This window comes from Botrytis deweyae, assembly GCF_014898535.1.
Source record: "Botrytis deweyae strain B1 chromosome Unknown BDEW_009, whole genome shotgun sequence".
In the NCBI taxonomy this organism is placed as follows: Eukaryota; Fungi; Ascomycota; class Leotiomycetes; order Helotiales; family Sclerotiniaceae; genus Botrytis; species Botrytis deweyae.
Window position 1 is genome coordinate 1,461,469 of NW_024066216.1, and position 23,780 is coordinate 1,485,248.

The 23,780-nt window shown below is 41.4% G+C and overlaps 8 protein-coding genes across 8 annotated transcripts; 5 read left to right on the plus strand and 3 right to left on the minus strand.

Moving 5' to 3' along the window:
• Positions 1-535: 535 nt before the first annotated feature.
• EAE98_005058 (uncharacterized protein) lies at positions 536-3,547 on the plus strand (the record flags this gene model as incomplete). Its single annotated transcript, XM_038952679.1, has 1 exon — positions 536-3,547. One exon carries the CDS (start codon positions 536-538, stop codon positions 3,545-3,547), a length of 3,012 nt encoding a protein of 1,003 aa, XP_038811329.1.
• A 2,706-nt stretch (positions 3,548-6,253) lies between these two features.
• Positions 6,254-7,255, minus strand: EAE98_005059 (uncharacterized protein; the record flags this gene model as incomplete). The annotated part of the gene is made up of 2 exons (XM_038952680.1): positions 6,254-6,551; positions 6,606-7,255. The coding sequence occupies 2 exons, from the start codon at positions 7,253-7,255 to the stop codon at positions 6,254-6,256; spliced, it is 948 nt and encodes a 315-aa protein (XP_038811330.1).
• Positions 7,256-8,417: 1,162 nt separating this feature from the next.
• Positions 8,418-9,882, minus strand: EAE98_005060 (uncharacterized protein; the record flags this gene model as incomplete). Its single annotated transcript, XM_038952681.1, has 2 exons — positions 8,418-9,431; positions 9,565-9,882. The coding sequence occupies 2 exons, from the start codon at positions 9,880-9,882 to the stop codon at positions 8,418-8,420; spliced, it is 1,332 nt and encodes a 443-aa protein (XP_038811331.1).
• Positions 9,883-11,460: 1,578 nt separating this feature from the next.
• Positions 11,461-12,018, plus strand: EAE98_005061 (uncharacterized protein; the record flags this gene model as incomplete). Its single annotated transcript, XM_038952682.1, has 1 exon — positions 11,461-12,018. One exon carries the CDS (start codon positions 11,461-11,463, stop codon positions 12,016-12,018), a length of 558 nt encoding a protein of 185 aa, XP_038811332.1.
• A 1,122-nt stretch (positions 12,019-13,140) lies between these two features.
• Positions 13,141-13,840, plus strand: EAE98_005062 (uncharacterized protein; the record flags this gene model as incomplete). The annotated part of the gene is made up of 4 exons (XM_038952683.1): positions 13,141-13,274; positions 13,330-13,542; positions 13,599-13,617; positions 13,682-13,840. The coding sequence occupies 4 exons, from the start codon at positions 13,141-13,143 to the stop codon at positions 13,838-13,840; spliced, it is 525 nt and encodes a 174-aa protein (XP_038811333.1).
• Positions 13,841-14,309: 469 nt separating this feature from the next.
• On the minus strand, positions 14,310-15,404 carry EAE98_005063 (uncharacterized protein; the record flags this gene model as incomplete). The annotated part of the gene is made up of 2 exons (XM_038952684.1): positions 14,310-14,945; positions 15,000-15,404. The coding sequence occupies 2 exons, from the start codon at positions 15,402-15,404 to the stop codon at positions 14,310-14,312; spliced, it is 1,041 nt and encodes a 346-aa protein (XP_038811334.1).
• Positions 15,405-16,228: 824 nt separating this feature from the next.
• On the plus strand, positions 16,229-17,446 carry EAE98_005064 (uncharacterized protein; the record flags this gene model as incomplete). The annotated part of the gene is made up of 2 exons (XM_038952685.1): positions 16,229-16,624; positions 16,682-17,446. 2 exons carry the CDS (start codon positions 16,229-16,231, stop codon positions 17,444-17,446), a joined length of 1,161 nt encoding a protein of 386 aa, XP_038811335.1.
• Positions 17,447-22,217: 4,771 nt separating this feature from the next.
• On the plus strand, positions 22,218-23,740 carry EAE98_005065 (uncharacterized protein; the record flags this gene model as incomplete). Its single annotated transcript, XM_038952686.1, has 5 exons — positions 22,218-22,344; positions 22,393-22,560; positions 22,611-22,726; positions 22,776-23,056; positions 23,107-23,740. The coding sequence occupies 5 exons, from the start codon at positions 22,218-22,220 to the stop codon at positions 23,738-23,740; spliced, it is 1,326 nt and encodes a 441-aa protein (XP_038811336.1).
• Between the last annotated feature and the right edge of the window lie 40 nt (positions 23,741-23,780).

The window sequence follows — 23,780 nt, forward strand, 5'->3', positions numbered from 1 at the left end:
CACACCTCTTGACTTTGTAGACTTCACTCGCAACTTCACTCCCAACTTCAACCCAGACCTCACCTTTCTGTCGTCTGTGTGGAGTAAAGTGGTGTGTACCTAGGTATGTAAGGATTGAAATCTCGCTCGTCTAATAAAAGAAGCAAAAGAAAAAAAAAAAGCCTGAGCACAAGGCACAAGGAAAACACCTACCACCACCGACCACCACTACTACTACTACTACTACTACCACCACCACTACCTCCACCACCACTACCACCTTAAAACTCATGATTACTATTACTTCTCTATAAACTCTTCCACCAAATCACTTTCTCACATAAACACCACATCATTCAAGTTGATCACTCTTTCAACTTCTTGAATGGTTTCAATATACAATTTTATACCTTTTGATCAATTTATGCCTGATCTAAGGTTGATTTATTCTTTATTTGTTTTGAATTCTTTTGGAGGAATCTAGGAACATTTCCGAAGCTCCCATTCAAGCTGGCTCGGAATATTCATCTGGGTCAGCAATCCACCCGGTCGTCGCATGCCTCGTCCTCTATCCAACTCGAAGCGACAGCAAGGCGCTGCCAATGTACGCGATACTCGACACGACAATGGTCTCGTAGGTCCAGGGAAGAGGGTGCCTAGGCAAAAGAGTAATGGACATATGAACGGACATGCGAACTCCTCCGATTCTATCCCATCAACACCACCGCCTTCGACCCCACCACCTGCAAATGGACACGCGAAATTACCTGGAAATGATGACAACACATCGGAACATAAGTTGGGGGGAGATGTGGCAAGGAGGACTTCAGTTGGTGGCCACTCAGATTCTTCTCAAGATGCTTACAACATACCCACGATTTCTTTCCCACAAGAAAACCATCGTCACATCAATGTCAATTCTGCCAAAAACCCTTCAGTACATCGCGATTCCGGCCCATGGCATTTCGCGAAGACTGTTTTGACATCCTGTCCAATCTCTGATACTCTGGCCATTCTTATTGTTCTTCTCCAGGTCCCACCCGCTTTCTTGACGATCATCCAATTACTGTTCGCCACTTTGACATTCGTCCCCCCGTCCACAACTGCTACATCTGGAATAAGCTTTATCGATATGTTTGAAGGAACTACTGGTACCCCATCATTGGCAACGATTATGGTAGTGGACGTACTATTTCTCTTAACGTGGGTATTTTTGTATGGTCCTCTGCAAGAGTTCATCTTACAATTTGCACAATCGGTGATCGCATTGACTTTGGGAGGAGGTCTCAGTGGGAAAGAAGCTGGAATGAGGAATGTAGTTCTCTGCTTTGGTTACATTGGGGTCTCGCATTATGCCTCGATCAGCAACATTAAATCTGTCGGACTTCGTACACTACTTTCATCCCCACGAAACTTTTTAGGATCATTCGACCTCGACGATCCTCTCGAATCGATACCAATCCCTATACCGAATTGGAAAGACCGAATCCCGATTTGGGTCCGAAATATTCTTGCAGTTCACATTCTTGCACAAGGAGTAGTGCGGTATATACGAGATCTATATGTTAGGAGTCAAAAACGCGATCATGCAGCATCTACCCTGGGGGATCCTGAAGCAGCGAAAGGATCAGCAGATGGAGCCAATGATTCTTCCACTACAAACCCACAAACACCAGATAACGAAGTTACAAATTCATTACATGCTAGTCATACAGCCATTACAACCAGGAAAAAGAGAAAACAAAGCGCACAAGTCCGCATACAGCAACCTTTATGGGCAGCTTTAGCAAGTACAAAAATCGTCATGGTCAAAGAGTACGAGACGTCACACGCAGCTGCGGAATCGGCGGGTACAAATGCAACAGATGCTAGTAACCTTGGAAATGCACCTTTTAGTACCGAGCCAGATCGAATTTGGATTACCAATGTTGGGTCTGATGCGGTTTTATTTAGTACCAGTTATTTTCCCAAATTCACGATTCCCGATGAGAATCAAGATGATACGGAGGGATCAATTGTGAATTCGAGAATGCCCATTTTTGTAAGGGTCAATCAGGCACATTGGCAACCCACGAGAATGGAAGCTAGTACTAATCCTAGCTTACCCGCTGGAAAAAACACGTGCTGGGATGGAGAAATCTTTGGGCTTGCCCCTTCTAGCAGTTATGAGATTGAATTTTTCAATGTCGTTAACAACAAAGTCATTTTTTGCACCAGCGTCAAAACGCTTAATACACCATCGGATACTGCAGCTGCAACTTCCCTTTCGCCTCTCCCTCCACAAGTATCAGGACGACCAGGATCACCCAGTTCCACTATTCAACAATCAATTCGAGCATCCAAGACTAAACTGGAAGAAGAACGTAGCCGTCAGAAACGCGAACGTAAAGATCAACGCACGAAAATCCAGACACTTCGTAGAGAAATTGATAAGCTCTCACACATCATAGCCACGTCAGGTGGCAATGATGAAAAACAACGTCAAAAAATTCAACAAGCCACCCTTCAGATTAGACAAGCAGAAGAAGCCATTACTTCCATTCAAGCTGATATTGAAATTGCCGATCGATTACCTTCAGCATCAAAGGATTCCGAGTATATTTCGGCAAAGCAAAAGTATCGAACACAAAAAGACCTCTACGAGAAAGCTAAATCAGACTTCATCACGAAAAAGAAGGAGAATGAAAAGCCAATCGCAGCTTTGAGTGCTGAACTTCTCAACAAAGAACGACAATCCGAGAAATTGGAAGCTAGATCTATTAAACTTACTCATCAAGCAGATGATCTCCGTGAAGCTAACACAAAAGGGTTGAATGAAGTTCAACGTAAGGAGAAGCAACGGAAGGATAAAGATGATGAGAGAAAGATGGTTCAGGCTAATTGGGATAAGTATAACGTGGAGGCGCAAATGCAACTCCAACGATATACTGATGATCTCACCATGCTTTACCCCTACATCGATCAATACACTATGGCTTTACAACAGCAGCATCAACAAGAAACGAATCAATTATACGCCAATTCCCCGTGGACAACGGCAGGTGAAAGTTCAATGTCCGCATTTCCCGCATACGCTCCAATCTCGAATATGGCACCGGCTATGCCTCAAATGGGTGGCTTAATGACAATGTCACAAACCACAAGACAAAGAGGTAGAAGCTCGAGTATGTTAAGTAACGAGAGTGGATTTACCCAAGGTCCGGATTCAGACGAAGAACATATTCCTTTTTATGGACCACATCTTCAATCACAATCCCAACCTCACTACTCTCCATACAATACCAATCAATCACCGAGTCCATTCGCTCCCGCATACCGAAATACATCAACAACGATCTCTCAATTTCAACAGAATGAATCATTGAATTGGCCACCAACTCGCAAGGGTAGTGGATCAGGTGATGTAGATGCATCGGGGAGTAGAAGTGGAAGTGAGAGAGATAGTATTGGGGATCCAAAAAGTCCACTGAATGAAAAGAGTCAGTTACCGTTGCCTATTGGAGCGGGATCAGGCTTTGGAATTGGAAGTGCGGGATCCAGGGGCTTGAGAGGGGTTTGGGATAATTGATTCGATTGATGCTGGTGGATTTTTTTTGCTGTGCTGGTGTTGTGTTCTAGTGTTGAAGGAAGCGAAATGGATTGAATTGGATTGGACAGCTCGGAGATGATATCGATGGGTTGGCTGACTAGTTTGATGATTTTGCGGCATGGCTAGAAATCTCAAGTGACGTGTGAAGTGGCGGTAGTGGGACTAACTGGTCAAAACTGGTGGTGTTGGAAGCGATATTGGCATAGCAGTAAAATTGAAGCTTGCAGTTTATTTTCTCTATACTTTGATTGATTTGATTTGCATGATGCGTTCATGATGTGTGAGTGTATTGTAATGCGATTATTTAATGTAATGTGTGATTCGATATGTAGTAGATCTCGAAAAGGAAAGTGGGGGAGCGGAGGTGGGGAGGGGTAATGGAGGGGGAAGGGTTTCTCGGATAGTTACTCGCTTGACCTTATTGCTTGGTTTTTCTTTTGGGTTTGGTTACCTAGGTTTGGTTTGGTTTGGAAGGAAAAGGGGAATGGAAATGGAAATGGAAATGGAAATGGAAATGGAAATGGAAATGGAAATGGAAATGGAAATGGAAATGGAAATGGAAATGGAAATGGAAATGGAAATGGAAGAGGAGAGGGGGGGGGAGGGAGAGAGGGGGGGGAGGGAGAGAGGGGGGAGGTAGGTGAGAGTAAGAAGGATAGATAGATAGGTTCTGATACTCTTTGGTTTTCTTTTCTTTTCTTGAGCGGTATGTATGGGATGGTGAGTGAGTGAGTGAGTGAGTGAGTGAGTGAGTGAGTGAGTGAGTGAGTGAGTGAGTGGGTAGTTGTTAGGTGGTTGGATAATTAGGTGGTTAGATGATTAGATAGGTAGGTAGGTAGGTAGATGAATGAATACTTGAGATTTTGCTTTTTGGGGAAGGGAGGGGAGATTGAGATTGAGATTGAGGTTGAAATTATGATTGTTTTTCCTTTCTCGAGATTGGTTGATTGATTGATAATAGGTAGGTATGATAGGTGGTAGTAATTCATGGTAATAATTCATGGTGATAGTGATGGTGATGGTGATTTCTTTGTGTAACCGGGTAGGTTGTTCTATTGTTCTGTTGTTCTTATATTCTTATATTTTTATATTTTTATCTTTTTATCTTTTTATCTTTTTATCTTTTTATCTTTTTATCTTTTTATCTTTTTATCTTTTTATCTTTTTATATTCTTATTTTCTTATATTTTTATATTCTTATATTCTTATATTCTTATATTCTTATATTCTTATATTCTTATATTCTTATATTCTTATATTCTTATATTCTTATATTCTTATATTCTTATATTCTTATATTCTTATATTCTTATATTCTTATGAGAGATTTGGGATAATATAGGATGGGATAGGATGGGAGATGAGGATAGATGTATGAGTTAATCCGTGGATAGATGAGAGTATATAAATGGGTATAAGTATAAATATACTAATTTGGTTGATGAATTGCTTATAGAGAAGAGGTATAATTCCCTTTCATCGGGGAATATCATCATCATAGTAATGTCATATGTCAGATGTAGGATGTTATGGTTTGATATAATGTAATGCGATGTAATGAGATATGGAATACATTTCTGGGCTCAATAGCTGATAGCTGACCTGCGTAGCTAGCTATGTGGCTCTGCGAGGGAGGGAGCAGACAGCTGGTAGATTGTATTGTGGGTAGGTATGAGCTTTGAAGATTTGGGGGGTTGGGTTTGTGCTGTGTGCTGTGTGTTGTGTTGAAATATAATGAGATGTAATGTTTTTCTTGTGAGTGAGTATTTTGTTATCATATAAATCGATGGATAGGTCTAGCTGTGATGACGAATTTGGTTGGATGGTTGATGGTTGGATCTTTGGTGGTTGGATCTTTGGTGGTTGGAGTGCTGTTCTGAAGGAGTGTATAGTTGAGTGAATGAAAGATGGAGATAGGGATGAGATATTGGCTAGGCGATGTAATTCTGATGTACATGCATATAATTAGATATCCGCACAAAGCGAACTTGAAGTAAAAGTGTGATAGAGTATTAATAAATTATTGTAGAGTAATATTTGAATCGAAGTATTATGTATATGATTTGAAGGATCTATGTTGTGTTTTTATTTACGTATTTTTAATCATGCATATCTTCTTTGAAAAATAAGTTTAGTTTGAAAAGCATCGATAATTTGTAATATGAGGAAGATTAGAAGATTGCAACTATTAACCCATCAATCCGTAACCCATTAACCATTAACCATTAACCCATTAACCCATTAACCCATTAACCCATTAACCCATTAACCCATTAACCCATTAACCCATTAACCCATTAACCCATTAACCCATTAACCATTAACCCATTAACCCATTAACCCATTAACCCATTAACCCATTAACCCAGTAACCCATTAACCCATTAACCCATTAACCCATTAACCCATTAACCCATTAACCCATTAACCCATTAACCCATTAACCCATTAAACCCATTAACCCATTAACTCATTAACCCATCAGTCCATCTTAAAGAAAATAAGAAATACGTCGAAATTGGCGTCAAGAAAAACACGTTGTTTAGTACCGAAAATATGTAGTTCTGTGTTCACGCGAGGGTGAAGACGTAGGTAAGAAGAGAGGAAGAATTGCGTGCGTATATGAGAGAGAGAGAGAGAGAGAGAGAGAGAGATTACTCTGCAGGTAGCGTTCACTCCTTGAACCTATCTTTGAGCTGTTGAAGTTGTCGTCAATGAAGGAAGAGACCAGAATGCATCTACTCCTTCATCTCTGAAAGCACCACCGTGTGAGTCGAATTTGGGTTCGGGGTAGGGGGAAGCGGTAGACACAACTCCAGAGTACTCTGTACCTATCGTAAAACCTAAATTCTTACTTCTTTTTATCCGTTGTTTCTTTTCTTCTTTCTCCATCCAGCTAGCTTCTTCCTGCCTTTGATTAGCTTCTGCTTGCTCCCTCAAACGAGCTTCTTCCTGCCTTTGAGCAGCTTTTACTTTTTCCTCTCTTTGGGATTCCCTCTGATCAGCTTCTTCTTGCTTCCTCCAGCAAGCTTCTTACTCCCTCAAGTGAGCTTCTTTTTGTCTTTGAGCAGCTTTTGCTTTTTCCTCTCTCCAGGATTCCCTCTGAGCAGCTTCTTCTTGCTTCCTCCAGCGAGCTTCTTGCTCCCTCAAGTGAGCTTCTTTTTGTCTTTGAGCAGCTTTTGCTTTTTCCTCTTTCAGAATTCTTTCCCTCTGGAATCTTTCCCTTTGAGCAGCTTCTTCTTGCTTCCTCCAGCGAGCTTCTTGCTCCCTCAAGTGAGCTTCTTTTTGTCTTTGAGCAGCTTTTGCTTTTTCCTCTTTCAGAATTCTTTCCCTCTGGAATCTTTCCCTTTGAGCAGCTTCTTCTTGCTTCCTCCAGCGAGCTTCTTGCTCCCTCAAGCGAGCTTCTTCCTGCCTTTGAACAGCTTTTGCATTTTCCTCTCTCCAGAATTCCCTCTGAGCAGTTTCTAGTTGTTCTTTTAAGCGAGCTTCTTCCTGAGCAGCTTTTGCTTTTTCCTCTTTCAGAATTCTTTCCCTCTGGAATCTTTCCCTCCGAGCAGCTTCTTTCCGAAGAAGCACCCTTTGGTGGTTTTGAAAGATTCTTTCACGGGTTTGGATCCTTTGACGCCACTCATAAGTATCGCTACCAGTATCACGACGAAGACGCGAGGTAGATTCATGCAAAGCCATAAGACCTATCTCTCCATATTTCCCTTTCAAAACTTTCTCCGAAAGCCAGGGAGGCCTTTCAATCCGTTCAACCTCGCCCAATTTCGTTGCATATACCCTAAAACGCCTCCGATCATTTCCATTGTAAATTCTGTCTTATTCTCGTCGAAGCGATCGAACGTGTTAAAGGCGTCTAAGAAGTCTGCAATCCCTTCATGTATATGAGTCCCACTAAAAAAAATCTTCCTTTCCATGCTTCGTTGCTGTTCATGACGCCATACGCCACCAGCAACCCAAAGGAATAAGGCGTGAGCCTTATTGCTCCAATGTGAGTATGGCATAGCAAACAATAAAGAAGCGCCTTTCTGATCTTAATGCGGCGAAGAAAGTACCGAAGTGTAAATCGTGTCAAAATAGTGTTCTTAATGTTGTATTAATAGTATCAAATCCCAGATGTTGTCGAATGTGTATGTGGAATGTGTATGTCGAATGTGTATGTCGAATGTGTATGTCGAATGTGTATGTCGAATGTGTATGTCGAATGTGTATGTCGAATGTGTATGTAGAATGTGTATGTAGAATGTGTATGTAGAATGTGTATGTCGAATATAAAAACAAAAGGAAAAGAAAGCAGAACGGGAACTCAAACCTATTTGAGCACGTTTGCTGGGGCATAATGAGTGTACGTGACAGTCATTTGCAAGATCATATTCACGATCTTTCTGAGTATTTTGTATGAGTGTTCGTTGAAAGTTTGATAAAATTCATGAGTGTGCACTTGGAACCTCGATATGATCTATGAATATATCTCAAATTGATGATGAGAATTGTGAGTGTGCAAAAATTTGTTGATGAGAGGTATGAGTGTCGACTAGAATCTGATAAATTGTATGAATATACCTCAAATAGTTGATGATTTGTATGACTTTCTACCAAAGTGTTGGTAAGAGCATAATTGTCCACTGGAACGCCAATACATCGTGTAAGATTTCATCAAATTGTTGATAAAATCTGTAAGTATGTACAGAGTCACTAACAAAATGTAAATATCCCTCCAAAGGGTAGAGATGTATTTGTAAGTGTACATAGAATTGATAATAAAATTTATGATAATGTATTGAATCACCATCAGTTTCTTCGAAATTCTCCCGGTAAGGATTTACTCGGAAAAGCTGATGTGAGTTCACCACCATTTCTCACACAAAACTCTTGAGGGGTCTATCCCAGGAAGATTTCGAATATAAGAAACCATGGAATCAGTCATAGTGGGCGGTCCACATATATAAACTATCGTTCGTGATCTCTCCTCCATTGTTCCTAACGCAAGGTCGATATCCTTGTTGGATATTCTTCGATGATGGGTTTCAATGTTTGATTTTGCGTTTGTCTTCAAAAGCTCGGTAGTGTTGTGGGGGGAGCTGGTGGCAAAAAGCTGAAAATCCCATTGCTCCCTCTCTTTGAAGATTTCTTGTAAACGATCGAGGAACAATGTTGCTTCTTCTGCCTCTCCTTCTCTTCGCTCGTCTTCTGCTGGAGTGGAAGTCGGTACCTTGGTACTGTAGAGGAATTTTACCTTAAGATTCTCGCATCTATCTTCCTTCTCACTTCCTTCAGTTTCATCATCTCCTTCTTTACCTTGTGCCTTCTTCCCTTCCCTCCTTTCGTTCTCTCCCAATTCTGCATGAATACAAGAGATCATACTCATTAAAGGATTGATACCCATTCCACCTGCTATAAACACCACCCTGTTTCCATTTTCTACCCGCTCCTTCCGATACCCTTTGCCTCCCTTCTCATCCCAAAAAGAAGGGGGCCAGGTAAATGACCCTCCAATTCTAACCGCCACTCCTTTTCCAAGAATTTCTGATGAAGGCTGAAATAACCAGGCTACCTGTTCACTTATTTTCCCCCCAGAATTTAGTTTTAAGATGGGCTTTTGTATTGCTAACTCGATACCCCTTTCTTTCTCTTCTTTTAAGTCATCAATAGAAGGGGAAGATTGAGAAGGAGGAAGATTCACAATGCTAAAACCCCCAGGTCTCTGTATTCCAGGGAGATAGAGATCGATCCATTGTCCGGGTTTCCAGGTGAGGTGTTTGGGAGAGGAGTTAGATGCGGGATGAAGAGGTGAAAGATAAAAGAGGCGCGTGGTGGAGTTTATGCTTTCCACTTGTGTGAGGATGAAGTTATGAAGGGACTAGAGGAATGATTAATCAATATTCAAAAAAAGAATTCTGTTGGAGATGGGCCGCGATATTCAAATGAGAGGAGCTTGAAGAGAAGATAGAGAGTTTGGAACATATGAACATATGAATATATGATATACATACTTCATCCCTTGGCTCTGTTGCCGTCCGTTCTATGTGGCTCAGGTATTGCTCTATGTCTTTTCCATGTTTTCCCCCACCATCTGTTGTAATTGGCTCTCTTCCCATCTCTTTTCGATCAATGTTCTTCCCGCTCTTTTTCTTCTTCTTCAACTGAGAACCAAGTTTGTCCTCTCCCAGACTCGTGATCCTAGACCCCGAAGAGACACTCCGAAGGAAATCCAATCCAATATTTAGTGGCGGCTGTACTCTGGATTCTGATAACCTTATGGGTATTCTTCGTGGGTGCCGGAATAGATGATAACGAACAATTGGATTCATTTAATCGAAATTATCACTAGAAGCTCAGAAGAAATCAAGAGTTTACAGTCATAACGGGGTGTCGCTGTGTGGAAGCATGATGAGATGAAGTTGAGTTGAAGTAACGGGCTTAGTAAGCAGACCAGATTCTGCAGTCATAGATACAATCATGGTAATGTGATTACAATATGTGAATTCTGATTTTCCTTTTGCTACAGACAACTACGTGTGCTTTAATTATTCGGAAATTTCTCGATATATTGAGTACCAAAAAAAGATAATTTATAACGACATCAACTGGAATATCAAGAAGTCCACGGGTCCACGGTGATCGAGAATTGTGGCTGAATCATGGCCTAAGTTTGTTGTGGCTAATCATTACCACCGAGACCATCTCATCAATCTCAATCTCAACCTCAACCTCTCAACCTCTCTACCTCTTCAACTCTAAAACACATAAAATTATCTGCTAATAATCCCATTGATAGCAAACACTGAGTATTCCGAAACAACAAAAGCAGAATTCAAGCAAGAACGGCTGCCTCAGCAGGTTCATATACGTTGGTTGCGGATTGCATAGCTTTTACACATTAGGGTTCAGATACAAATTCGTTGTATATCATTCTAGTGATGAATCTGGTACCCGATATGCAGTTGAGAGTCTCGAACGGAAAGAAAGAAGTGGAAGCTAGAACTGGGAGCTGGGGGCGCTGAGAAGGGTTCTAGAACCCGATGAGGAATTGAGAATATGGGCTCGGTGAATGGGGGGATAGTAGTCGATATGGAGGTTCGGTGTTGGGAAATGCCTAGATGAAGAGGAGCAGAGAGTTCAATGTGGTCAAGATCTCGAAGGCGAATCAAGGGAGAGGAAATTTTCGATGGGTTCTGATCATACTTAAGAGGATATTTTCCTGAATCAGAGAGATGGACTTTATAGAGTGATGTACTGATACAATGCAAATCGGGACTTATATTTCTTCTAGTTTCCCGCTTGATCTTCAAATTTTGCACCGCTATCAAATGAGAATACAATGAATAAGATTAAACAATGTCTGTGCATTCACACCCCTTTCGAAAAAAAAAAGTATAAGGCGTACGTATTATACTCCCCTGATAGTGAAACAACGTTCGTGCATCTCTTAATCGGATCTAATTATCGTTTTCTTGACGAATCTGGTCCCGCTTTCTATTGCATTCAGCTGGTGGTTATCAATTGAATCATAGGATTTGACCTTGGCTTTTGTTTTTCTTCTAGAAGCAAGTGTTAAACAAATAAATATATTCTCAATATTCTGAAAAAGAAATAGTGATTTCGAGGGTAGATGCTGAGAAATGGTATACGGGCAGTATTCAATATGATTCGTGACGATAGTTATCTTCTCAAGGGTCCATCAATATCAAAAAGTAGTGAATCACTCTCAAATTTCAATTCATTCATTTGTTAATGTCAATATTAACATTACCGCACATTCATAACCCCGGCCGAACGTTGGAATACTTATAAACAACCACAGTGCCAGAAATATCTCTCAGACCATCGGTGTTAGAATCAACTTCCTCATCGAACCAAGAATACAAAACAGCACCAGAGACTACAAAATGACATACGCCGCCAAAGTCTTAGCAATCCCCGAACTCCTTGAACAGATCTTCTCCCACCTTCCTCTCCCCGATCTCATGATCCGTATCCAGAGCGTGAACAAGCATTTCTATACAATGATAACCACCTCTCCTCTCCTCCAACAGAAGCTGTTTTTCTCCTCAACCAGAAATCCATTTCTATCCAATCGTTCCAATACCATCATCCCCAATCCTCTCTTATACCCTTCGTTCCACGCCTACATCTCTTCTTCTCGCAAGGTATGGACCACGTCTCCGGATCTTCGGCCATTAGAGCTCGTTGAATTAGGAGTTGGAAGAAGGAATATGGTACGAAGGGGATTCAAGTGGGCAGATGCGAGCTGGAAAAATATGTTAGTGTGTCTACCACCGGTCAAGGAATTGACGATCCATTCAATGTTTGGGCCATGGGTCATAAAAAGCGAGACGGGAGTTCGGATGGGGATGTTGGATTGGAAATTGCTAAGGGATGTGTGGGAGAGTCTGGATGTGCAAGGGGAGAAGGGTATTTTGAGATGTGGAAATGCGGAGAGGTAAAGGTAGGGGTTTGAGTGCTTTCAGGGGGGTTCCGCGCTTTCCTGGAAAGAACTTCTTTGGAATGCTCGTTTAATGTTCACGCGCTTGGGAACGTTACCTGCTTATGAAAGGGAAATCAGCGAGTTCTGTTAAGGGAGCGATGTGAAAGAGCAAGTCTTCAGCGAGTAAAACTAGTTTCTGGTCGTATTGAGACAGTGTAGTACGATGCCTTGGGATAGAAAATTCGAGAAGTTACACTTGCACTCGATATTCAATAATTGTGTACATAGTATTGCCTGCTGGCAGGTAACAGCTGACAGCTGACATCAAGCGACGGGTATCAAAGGAGCGGCGATGTCATTCCAGATTCCGAGAAAGGTTAAAAAGTTTATATAAGATAGTATGAGATTTATAATCCATATTTGTCGTGAACAATTTACTAAGATTGACAACACCAATAACATACACTGTCCAATGATATGACGTTGTGAGACCTTGTTTCTCGTAGCATCAGGTGATAGCTTGCATGATATTTTCTTTTGTAAACACCACCTCGGCGCCACCCGTTTGTATAAAACCTCAGTTGAGTAATACCACATCGGGCATACCGGTATTAATTCGTTTTTAGAGAATAAAAACCGATGATTGCTCAAAAAATGTAGCTAAAAAGATAATACCGAGGTCGAAAAATAAACCGAGAATTATGTTTCAGTCTGTATGTTCCACTGCTACGTTACCATTCTATTATTGAATTCTCGATCTGCGTTATGTAGGTATCTACATACTCTAGCATCCAGAGAGTGTGTGGTTTCCCCACAGATTCATACAAAGTACACAGTCGTTGTGGTTTCCGTCGAAGAGCTTGGATCATTTGTTACACAAAGCTCGTATTTTGGGGTTCGTATTTGAAGAAAGGGCAATAGCTTGGCGCTGCATATGTAATCGAATACGATGGATCGTGCTTGCTGCACTGTAACATCATAACGACCTCGGAGGTTCTTTCTTTTTCTTGCCTTAAGTGTGTGTGGTTGTTTTTGGTATTAATTCAAGGTCGTCCGCTTGATGAAAGCCTTTCATTCATCACTGTTTTATCAACTTATCATCATCCACTTCCCATCAACATCTCATCAATTCTCAACCAGTATGCACTTCTCAAAACTTCTTGTCTTCTCCGCTGGAGCCATTACTGCAGTTCTAGCGGATCAATTCATGGTTCCCACTCCATGGTATGTCCAAAAAATCAGTATTGGAAACATTAGACACGGTACCGGCGGCTTGTAAGTTCTTTTCCCAAAGGCCTCTCCACCTTCAGATGTTAACTCGAGAAAATAGTTGGTCATTCAACTTGATTGACACACCCACTCCTGCCCCTCAAGGTCTCAATGTAACATGTAGTTATTCAAGTCCAACTACTTATGTATTCGCACTCGATGGTGCTCCAGTCGATGCACCCTGCAGTGGTAATCCCAATGTAACTTTCAGTCTATATCCTGATGGCGATCATTTTACATTCAATATCACGCATTTGTATGGAAATTGCGGAACGTAAGTTTTGGCCTGGTCTTTGAACTGCTGAAGCCGTAGACTAACAATCTTTGCAGTGAGGATAGCCCAACTCCAGTGAGCAAACTCATTTTCCCCCAAATAATGGTTGGGAAAATATCACTGACTTTTGACTTTTTAGTGCAACGACAGTGGAACTTGGAAATTCAGCTGGGATGATGTGAGAGGACAGGAATCTGATGTTCAGAATAACTTTGGACAGTCTGGAAGTTTTACCAGAGACTCCATTTCCATGTATCCAGTTCGAGCGATACCTAGCGAGAAATGCGAGTTCTGTTGATATTGCTTATAGTACGGGGTTTACCAAAGGCGATGAAATGCCTAGTGTACCAATGAGGCGAGTAAAAATAGAAGGATTGCATCAGGCTTAAAAATGGAGTAGCTTAGCATTGGCAAAACAAAATTTGGAATGAATAGAACTTATAATCAACAATCAAGCTGCTCACTTCCATTTAAGTGCCTTGAGATATCGGTAGCCGGAACATCTCGTTCATAAGCTTTACTCTACTAGCGATGAATGATTGAATTAAATAGAGCCCAGAGCTCAATACCACTGAGACAGTGGTGTATTGACATCAACTTGCAGTGATAGCATATAACAACGCACTGTGTTAAAGAATGCCTTCGTCATAACGGTTATGCCCAGCCACCACCAACTTATACAAAAGCTTCTTGAAAAGCAGCGGCCCAACCTAGCTTTGAAATGATGGTGAGGTGGCATTCTCATTACCAAAATTGGTCAAATCCTATCACGCATCGTCGAATTGATCATGATACCCATTGGAAACTCCGCCACAACCATCACAAGGGATAGATATTCCGTGTGAACACTTCCCGCAATCCTTGCAATGCCAGTCTCTCCAGTCGTTACATTCATCACAAACGGAACAATGGACAGTACTAGTAAATTCCTCCCATCCACCAGAGCAGAAAGAGAAATAATACCCACCATCCTCAACAAATGCCTTTTCGAATAACTTCATCCGAATAGGTTTCCTCTCTGCTTCAGTCTTTGCCTCGAGCCACTCTTCACCAAGCTGTTGTATTTCGGGGTCAGAACCATCGTAGAATACTGATCCTTGAGGCGCATCGTAATATTTCTTTTCATCGACTCCCATAATGTCACTTCTCAGTTCCTCTTGTGTAAATGCGGAATCGAGATCCAGATCAGGGCCTTGTGCTTTCATCCAACTCGCAAAACAGTTTGTAGCGCGAAGTCTCGATTCTCCGAAAAAGAGGGCAAATTTGTTCAGATAATTGGCACACGAAGCACATTTGCAGTTTGGGCCACAACTAAAAGAGTTCTTGGAGCATTCGCATCTACCATTTGTGCAACCAGTCTTACATGAACAGGAGAATGATGCGGTGATGCCGCGTTGTTTGAGCTGTGAAAATATTAGCAGGCTCTCAGGATGTTACGAAAACAGTCGCATCCTCACTTCCGTCACTCTTCTGTTTTTCTTCGAAGCTTCGTGTTCCAAGCCTGAACCTTCATCATCGCTATCTTCCAGATTGTTATAATCGCTGACAGCGCGATCCGCTTCGGAGATAGAGATAGGGTCCGGTTCAGGGTCTGATTCGGACGGAGCTTCATTCAGATGTTCCATCTTCTCATGCTCCAAATCTACCACATGAGCTATCTCGGGATGAGAAACATATGCTTGAACGAGAATGGTACGAAGCTGCGATTCGTTTAGATCGTGAACCAGCTTGTTTGCTCTGAATAAAGCAGCCATGGATGCTTGTGGATTTAATTCCATATCGTTGGCGGTCCTAGCAATTTCAGTAGATCCTTCTGTTAATGGTACTTCTTCCTCTGCCTTTCTTTTATTAAGTGAAGCCATTTGAAATTTAATTCTGGCAGATGTATAGCAAAATTGTTCGACGCAGGCGAATTAACACGAAGATTGTAGTTGATTTTTAGGTAAATTCTAGAGATGTGAAGACGCGTTTCGCATTTGTGAGGACACGCGAAAGCACGAGGATTTCCCGGTGCACAAAATCATGATGACTAAGCGTACCCCTCCTCTCAAAAGCAAAAAGGGGGGGCCTCTACGTAGGAGAAAAAACAGGCCGGAATTGATCACTTTTTAATACTTTCAATAAACCAAATTCTTCTCCTTTTCTAAAATAAAATAATTTTTTTGATAAGAATCAGTATAAATAAAAGATGATAAGTAATTTGATATTTTCAGATTTATTTGTTTTGTTTGTAGTTGATTTATAATTCAATTAATTCAAAGATTTCATTAAAGATTTTATGTGGTCAAAATCGGCCTCTTTTTTCTCCTACGTAGAGGGGGCTTCTTTGTGTGTTCGTCCTCACATCGATTCAAGAACATCCGAAGCCATATTCTTGACGTTGTCATCCACGAATGTATATAATCTTAAGGGTAAATTCAAAACTTGGTCATTTGTCAACGAGTCGTTCTCCTGTTGATTTTGGTAAGATGATAGGAAAAGCAGGAAAGGAAATGCTTCCAGTTTCTGATCTGTCACATTCCTATCCTTCTTCTCGCGCGTTCACGCGAGACGCGTTAAGTAATTACTTTTCTTATTCCATAGAAACATCTATATCTCCTTTCCATTCCTTCTTCTGTCTTCTATAATCGTTATTATTTCAATTGTATGTCACTTCCATTGTATTAGAATCTTTACAGTTATAGATATGGTATCCAGTCGATCAAAGGCCAGTGCACCTCAGAACTCAAAGAAACGAAAGGTTCGGTTCACTACACTCAGTACCAAACCCATTCAAGAGTTATTGCGGACCTTCAAGCCTTCCCAATTACGCGAAGTTATTGACGAGACATTGAATAATGGCAATATTGCCAAATGTATACGCGATATTCATGCTCGATCGTCACGAAAACTTCAGATTAGAGACCATTCAGAGCCATTGGTTGCGGCCCAAGTACCAGTTGATGATGAAGTGCTTGAGAGCATCGAAAAATCCCCAACAAAGTTGAGGCAGCATGCTCCCGTCTCAATACCAAAGGACTTGTCTATGACTGCCACTAATGGCAACTTACCCACTCCGAGAAGTTCCCAGGAACCTAAGGAGGTACGATGGCCTGCCTTCAAACTCGTGAGAACCCATCAACTAACACCATCTTATTAGATACCCATGACCCCCGAGCCTTGGATGACCCCCGAGCCACAACCCAATGCTCAACCATCTCCTCTTCCAGAGGCAGAACAATACATCCCTCCACCAGTTCAATTTACAACTTGTAATTGCCGGTCTGGATGCATTTCCACCCGCTGCAAATGTTTTAAATCCGGACGAGGCTGTTCGCCCTCTCCTTCCTCTGGCTGCAAATGCGATTCTTGCGCTAATATGCTCAACGACTTAACTGTCTTTTTCGGACCCCCCAAATCCTCTGATCCTCCTGTCTCGGCTAGTCCCGACTTTCTAAAATGGATTCGAAAAGAGTCGAGAAACGGAAGGTTCGATTTGATTCATCCGGATACAATAGAAGAGCTGAGAAGCATGTTGATGGGAGTGGAATATGGCGATATGACATCTCCACCCCAATTTCCCGTTTTCTCAGGAAAACTCAGAGGCATTGGAAAAGCATGGATGAGCTCTAACATCACGGATGAAGAGAGAGAAGATGTGAAGAGGGGGTTGTTTAAAGAGGCTTTCGGGGTCGCAGCACCAAAAGATACCAAGAATGATTATTGGTGCTTTTGTAAAAATGAATGGAAACAAACCATTTTGTGGGAGTTTTGTACAAAGTGCGACGAGTGTAGAGATACGAGGGAGTGGCATTGTGGAGAATGTGGGAATAGGAATATTGGGAATGGATGTGAGTGCCAGAAGGGTACTAAACGAAGGAAATTACTGAAAGGAGCTACTTGCGCAGTCATTATTCTTCAATAATATATGGAAGTGTGTTGGAGGGCAGGAATGTGGTCTTGGGAACGTAAATGATTGGAAAAGAAAGGATGTTAATTGATACAGCTGGGATCTGTAACTAAACGCCTTTGATGGCCTAGAGAATTTGATTGCTACTCTATTATTGAGATCCAGAGTTGGTGGTAAATGAACTGTTGATGAGTATTTAGAGGATATGGAAATTCAGGTGCTTGGTACTAACGAAGAGGAAGTGATATTAGCAGTGTCTTATCATTATTACCTTAGATGGACATAATCATGGGTTATATCCATTATGTGCCGTGAGATCTATCTATCCGGATCCTTTCCCTCCACACGAAAGAAATGTAGATTCTCAAAGCTATGCTCATGCCGAATATTCCATCCTTGTTTTCTGGAATCCTGTAGACAAAACCAAATATCATAAGTCACAGATCTGTAAACTCAAAAGTGTGTTGTTCATTTAGTTGACATCTTAATTGGAATGTATGTCGTAAACACGCATCCCTTCATCGGAAAAAGTACTTCGTATGTGCCCCTTCCTTCCCTCCATATCTCACTGATCTCCTTCCTCCTTCTTTTCTCTTTTGCACATTTCTTGCTTGACTACCGCTTTTATTGTAAATGAATGAACTTCAACTATACAAAACTCAAACTCCTTTAAACCTCATACTACATACTACATACCATATCATCCTCCGGAAAGAGAAGAACCCGTCAAGATTCAATTGTCAGGAACCACCAATTCATTATTGGGTTGTCGCTACTATTTAACTCGATACTTCTATAAACCTTTTATATACAAAGTCAATGAATTGTGGAAAGTGCTATTTGAAGTCTGACCATCGAGGCTTGAGAGGTTTGAATGATGTTTACACATAAATATCAATTACCGCTCATTCCTCTCCCAGGAAAGATCATTACTCCAAGCGATTCACAATTCGCATTGCGAGCTCAAAGATTTGAAAGTTCAATCTTCTATACCTTTAAAGATTTAAAGTGTTTTTTGCGTGCTTTGCAAACCTTAAAACGTCACCATGGAGAGGAGATGGGAGATAGAACAGTCCGCTAGGTCGAGCTGGCCCGGTGCAATATCAGCCTGATAATAGTTGTTGGTCGCCACATCATAAGGAAACATGAGAGCCATTCTCTGGCGAAGTAAGACACAAAGACCTTCCATTTATCGTCGTTGCCGTTGATATCAGAGCATTTCCATTGTCGAAAACTGGATCAATCAATCCGAGCACCGAGCATAGGACCCCACAGCCCGAACCTATCCCGAGATTCAGCAATGCGCAAAAAAATTATATATCTAAATAAGCTCCCGTAGCTCAACAACAAAGAAAAGTCTTCGTGGCTCAGTTGGTTAGAGCGTTGGTCTCATATTCTTATATGAGGTGGTTGTTAACAATCACTTTAGCCATCCAAAGGTCGAGAGTTCGAGTCTCTCCGAGGACAAATTGTTTTTGCCTTTGAGGGCTTTTTTGCAACTTGGTGGATTGAAATAAATGGATTTTGGGTGAACGGCGCGTGTAAGGTTGGTGGATATTTTATCGATTGGCGATGGAGAAAGAATTTGAACACAATTTTGGGGGGCCTCTGTGCTTCATACATTTTCCATATTTCGACATCCTCATTAATCAAAAAGACTCTATCACTCACTCACACCCGTCACTCGCTTTAATAACAGACTACTTATCTCACTCAATCAATCACCTACTTAAACAAATGCCGTGATCAATAGTTGAGTAAGCCATGTCTACCGGTCTACTGGTTTCAACTTTATAGACACAGCCCCAAAGTTCACGCACGGCATGAATACCACATCTACACTACCTTGATATTGCGAGTTTGAGATTAATACCAAAAATCTGGGTCACAATAAAGTTTGGTGAATCGTGAATTTTATTCGTTTGTGTCAGAAGGGGAGATCCTACATTTTAAGCGTCAGGGTTGCGACGGTAGTTGTGATGAACGAAAATGAACGAGCAGGGCATGGTAGGTTTATTATAAAGTAACGGAGGGACAGAAGGAGGATCGATTAAGAAATCCAAAATGCTTGTTTGGGGATGTGAATTCTTATTTTTGGGTGGGTTTTAGATTTGAGATTGATAGACATTTCTAGTTACGCAGACATTGATTTTAAATGAAATCATGATGATGATGATGATAGTGATGGATTTTCATTTACCCCTATTTTTCTAGTAGTGGTAGTGAGCAATGAGAACACGAAAGCCTCTCTTTCGTCAATCGGTAAAATCGCGTAATGGGATCGATATTACGATAATCCGCTCCCTACTTACTACTTAACTCTCCATCGTAAAGCACGAAGCATCTCAACCAAAGAATAGTGATGGGGTCTAGATTTTCGAATCTCCGTAGCTGATGTTTGCTAATGTTTTGAGTGGGGTTTACGATATGGGTTATATGGATGTCGCTGGTGGTGTCAGTGGGGTTTCTTAATTGGAGATGAAACGTCTCCCCCGCGGGTCTGAAATGGATGAAATGATTGGATTGAGAAAGAGAAAGGGAGAGAGGCAATCAGGAGAAGTCGTGTTTGGAAAAGGAAAGATCGAATCAAGATCGGCTTGCTATAAATATCTGAATACTGTCTGATTTGAGAGGTGTCAAGTTCGGATGTTCCATATCTTCTGATTCAGTTGTGATGTGGTGGTGTATTTAATCTCTGAGGCTTAGAGTTTAGTAGTGTACATATCAAACACGAAGCTCTTTTGTGGAAAGGACGAGCGCGAGCAGACTATCAGGTAGACTCTACGTAGAGTCCAGATGGATAGATTAGGGTCTCTCTAGGCGTTTGGCTTGGAGTTTGAGGTTAGATTGTACCGATTGAGCTGCGCCCCTTTCTCATCTGAATGTTTGCCGCGTAACGCTTTCAGGAGGGGTAGTTGGCAGACCGGATTTGGGTGGTGACCACGAGACCAGTAATGAAAGGGCTTTGCGAGGGATTTTGATGGTGTGATTGTGGGTGATGGATTTGATCAATATTGTATTATTTGTATTAGATGATATTCTAAGCAAAATCCAATGATTTTTTCTTGTCTGGTCAATACGAGAAGATGTCGATGCTAAAAGTATTGAACCTATTTATGGAAAATAATAATAATGATCTATTGAGTTAAACCTTAAAGGGGAAACAAAGCACCACGGCAACATGTCAAGTTCAAAGTGTTTGATTCGTAGAAGATCTCTAGAACGATTGGCGAATATCTCTATAAAGTCGTCGTACAACATATTTTTAGTCCTTCCGATGGGAGTAATTTAGATGCCGATTAAGGTTTCAGGGGCAGAGAATCATGAAGACTGATAGGTTGACTAAAACGATGGTCGACACGAGATGTGGCTCGAGGGATGGGATGGATGAAAAAGAAAGTGTTTATCCAAATGTGAGGGTTTGAAAATTGGTCGATGAAGGAGGGTTCATTGGCCTCGAAAGAATCATCATCGTTGGTTCACCAGTTGTAAATGGTTATGAGTGGTGTAGCTACCTATTCTTGTTGTTGTTAGACGTATCTAGATAGATGGAATGATATTCTCCTATTCTCCTATCCTATCCCCCTCCACATTATATGATGTGATAAGAATTTCATTCATTCCTATCTTCTTTTGAGTCTCTTCCCATCTCTCTTTTCAACCTACATTCAATGATAAACTAATAATCATTTTCATAATTTACATATTCATATCATTCATTCATTCATTCCCTCCCTCCATCACTTCTGCTCTCATCTCATGATAGGAGACTTTTGCCATCCAACCGACCCAATCATTCAATTAAGAATTAATTAATCAATTAATTAAATCGATTGCCTAATACTTTCCTACCCTCCGCTTCATCAAGATTTCATCCCGTGCCTCCATACCTCCTACCGATTTTGATATTGAATTGAATAGGAAGAAAGGAAAGGAGAGGAAAGGGTTGATTTATTACTCGTCGTCAATTCATCCATCCATCCATCCATTCAATCACACCACAATCGATTCAATACTACATTCTTTTCGTTCCAGAACATCCAAGGCTTACCTAGGTCCGGTACAGCTAAGGGGGGAAAAATACCCGACAACCAGTCACCAACCACACTCTTTTCCATATCAATTCAAGGAAACTTTCCCGTGAGCCATTCACAAAGCTTCTTCGTACACATTCGTTCAACCACCTTCCTGGAAAAGATCCCATCGATAGTGTCTCGTCCTTGGTGGTGCATATGCAATACATGTAGCTACTGCAATACAATATACTCCTACATCTCCCCACTCTTCCCAACCTCTTCATCCAAGCTATTCCCCGACCTTGATAACAACACGTCGAAGATACAAGGATCTGGGGGATTGACTCTCAGATATCTACTTCCCCATCACGAATTCAACCATTCACGCTTCGTCGTTCTACCCAGGATTTACCTTTTTGCGAATCATTGAGAGTTTGGAGGAATTAACTTTACTTGTGGCCATCACACTTTATGCAATCCGGTCTTCAATTCGCCTTCCAGTTTTGATTTCACTCTTCCTTACACCTTTGGGAAATCTGCCAATACTTTGATTGTCTTACGCTCGCTCAAAGAATATCCAGAAACTTCTCGTTGATCCTCGGATAATTATAACAATTGCTGGCTTGAAATAAACCTTTTCTTTGTTGTACGAAAAATCAACAATTAAAATACTCAAGTACCTTCCCTTCGATCCCGAACAATCCGCATACAGCAAATACACGAACAATTCCACGAAAGCAATTCACTATTTTCCAACATAAACCGCCAATATGAACGTCGGCAAGAAATTTGGTAGAGTCAAGCAATGGGCTGGAGAGAAGATGGGACAAGAGTCCAAGACTGAAGTTTCGGATGAATTCAAGTCTTTGGAGGGAGAAATGCAAATGAGACATGAGGGTACGGTCTGCCATATTTCGATTCATGAATCATTCTAATATCTACCAGGAATGGAAAAGTTACAAAAGTCCATGACGATTTATGTCAAATCACTTTCGAAACGAAATGAAGGAGATGACAGGGAAAAGATCTTGCCAGTAGCATTCATGGGACAAACAATGATACATCATGGTGAAGACTTTGAACCGGATTCCGAGTTTGGAAATTGCCTCATTGGTAAGTAGATTCCCAGAATTTATATGAGAAAATGGCTAATAAGGGTATAGCTATGGGTAGAACGAATGAGAGAATTTCGAGACAGCAGGATACATATGTTGTGGACGCAACTTCGAGTTGGCTCGAGTCCTTGGAGAGATCTTTGGCTCAAATGAAGGAATATCAGGTTTGTATAATGTGGCATGTCTATATACGCAATATCTAATTTTTCAAAGTCTGCCAGGAAGAAGCTCGAACAAAGACGATTGGCGTACGATGCCTCCCTTTCCAAGATGCAAAAGGCAAAGAGAGAAGATTTCAGAGTCGAGGAAGAACTCAGATCACAAAAGGCGAAATATGAAGAGTCTAGTGAGGATGTTTACAGAAGGATGCAAGATATTAGAGAGGCAGAGGCGGAAAGTGTTCAAGATTTGGGAGCGTTTTTGGAAGCCGAACTCGAATATTACGACCGTTGTCGTGATGAACTTTTGAAATTGAAGAAGGAATGGCCAGCTGCGTAAGTCACTAACGACATATGCGAATTTTCAGAGACTGACATTATATTAGACGAGGATCAGCGGCACAACCACCACGTCAACCTAGACGCCCAGAAGCACGACCTCGTTCAAATACAGCTCATTCATACAGTGAGAGATACTCCACATATGAAGAACCTATCCCAGAGCTAGAAGCGCCACGTCCATCTATCCGATCCAATACTCCTCGTGTTAACACAACTCGGGTTGCCTCGACATCAGGAATTGGTAGAAGAGAGGATCGAAGAGAAGAATATTCCCCTCCAAGTTCCCCACAACGTCCATCAATCGGACGATCATCCACATTCCAAGGTCCAACAACTCATTACCGCGAATCTCCTTCCTCAAATCGTCTTAATTCTTCTCTACCTCCTCCTTCAGATGCTGGTTCTCTACGCGCATCTTTAAGACCAACTGCCAGGACTAATATCATTTCAGCTGATTTGTTCAATGATCCGAGTGATGATTCAACTCTTAATAGCAATAGTCCAGATAGATCATACGGTGCAAGATCAGTTAGTCCAGCTACTAGTCATGGTAGTAATTCTACGCCAAACTCGAGAAGAGCTCCACCACCTCCTCCCAGCAGAGCCAAGAAACCGGCTCCTCCTCCTCCTATGAAGAGAGCGGATATGACTTCAGTTAGTGTCAATAGTCGTTATTAGGCGATGTCATTGTTGTTTGAGCGGTAGTACATACATAACG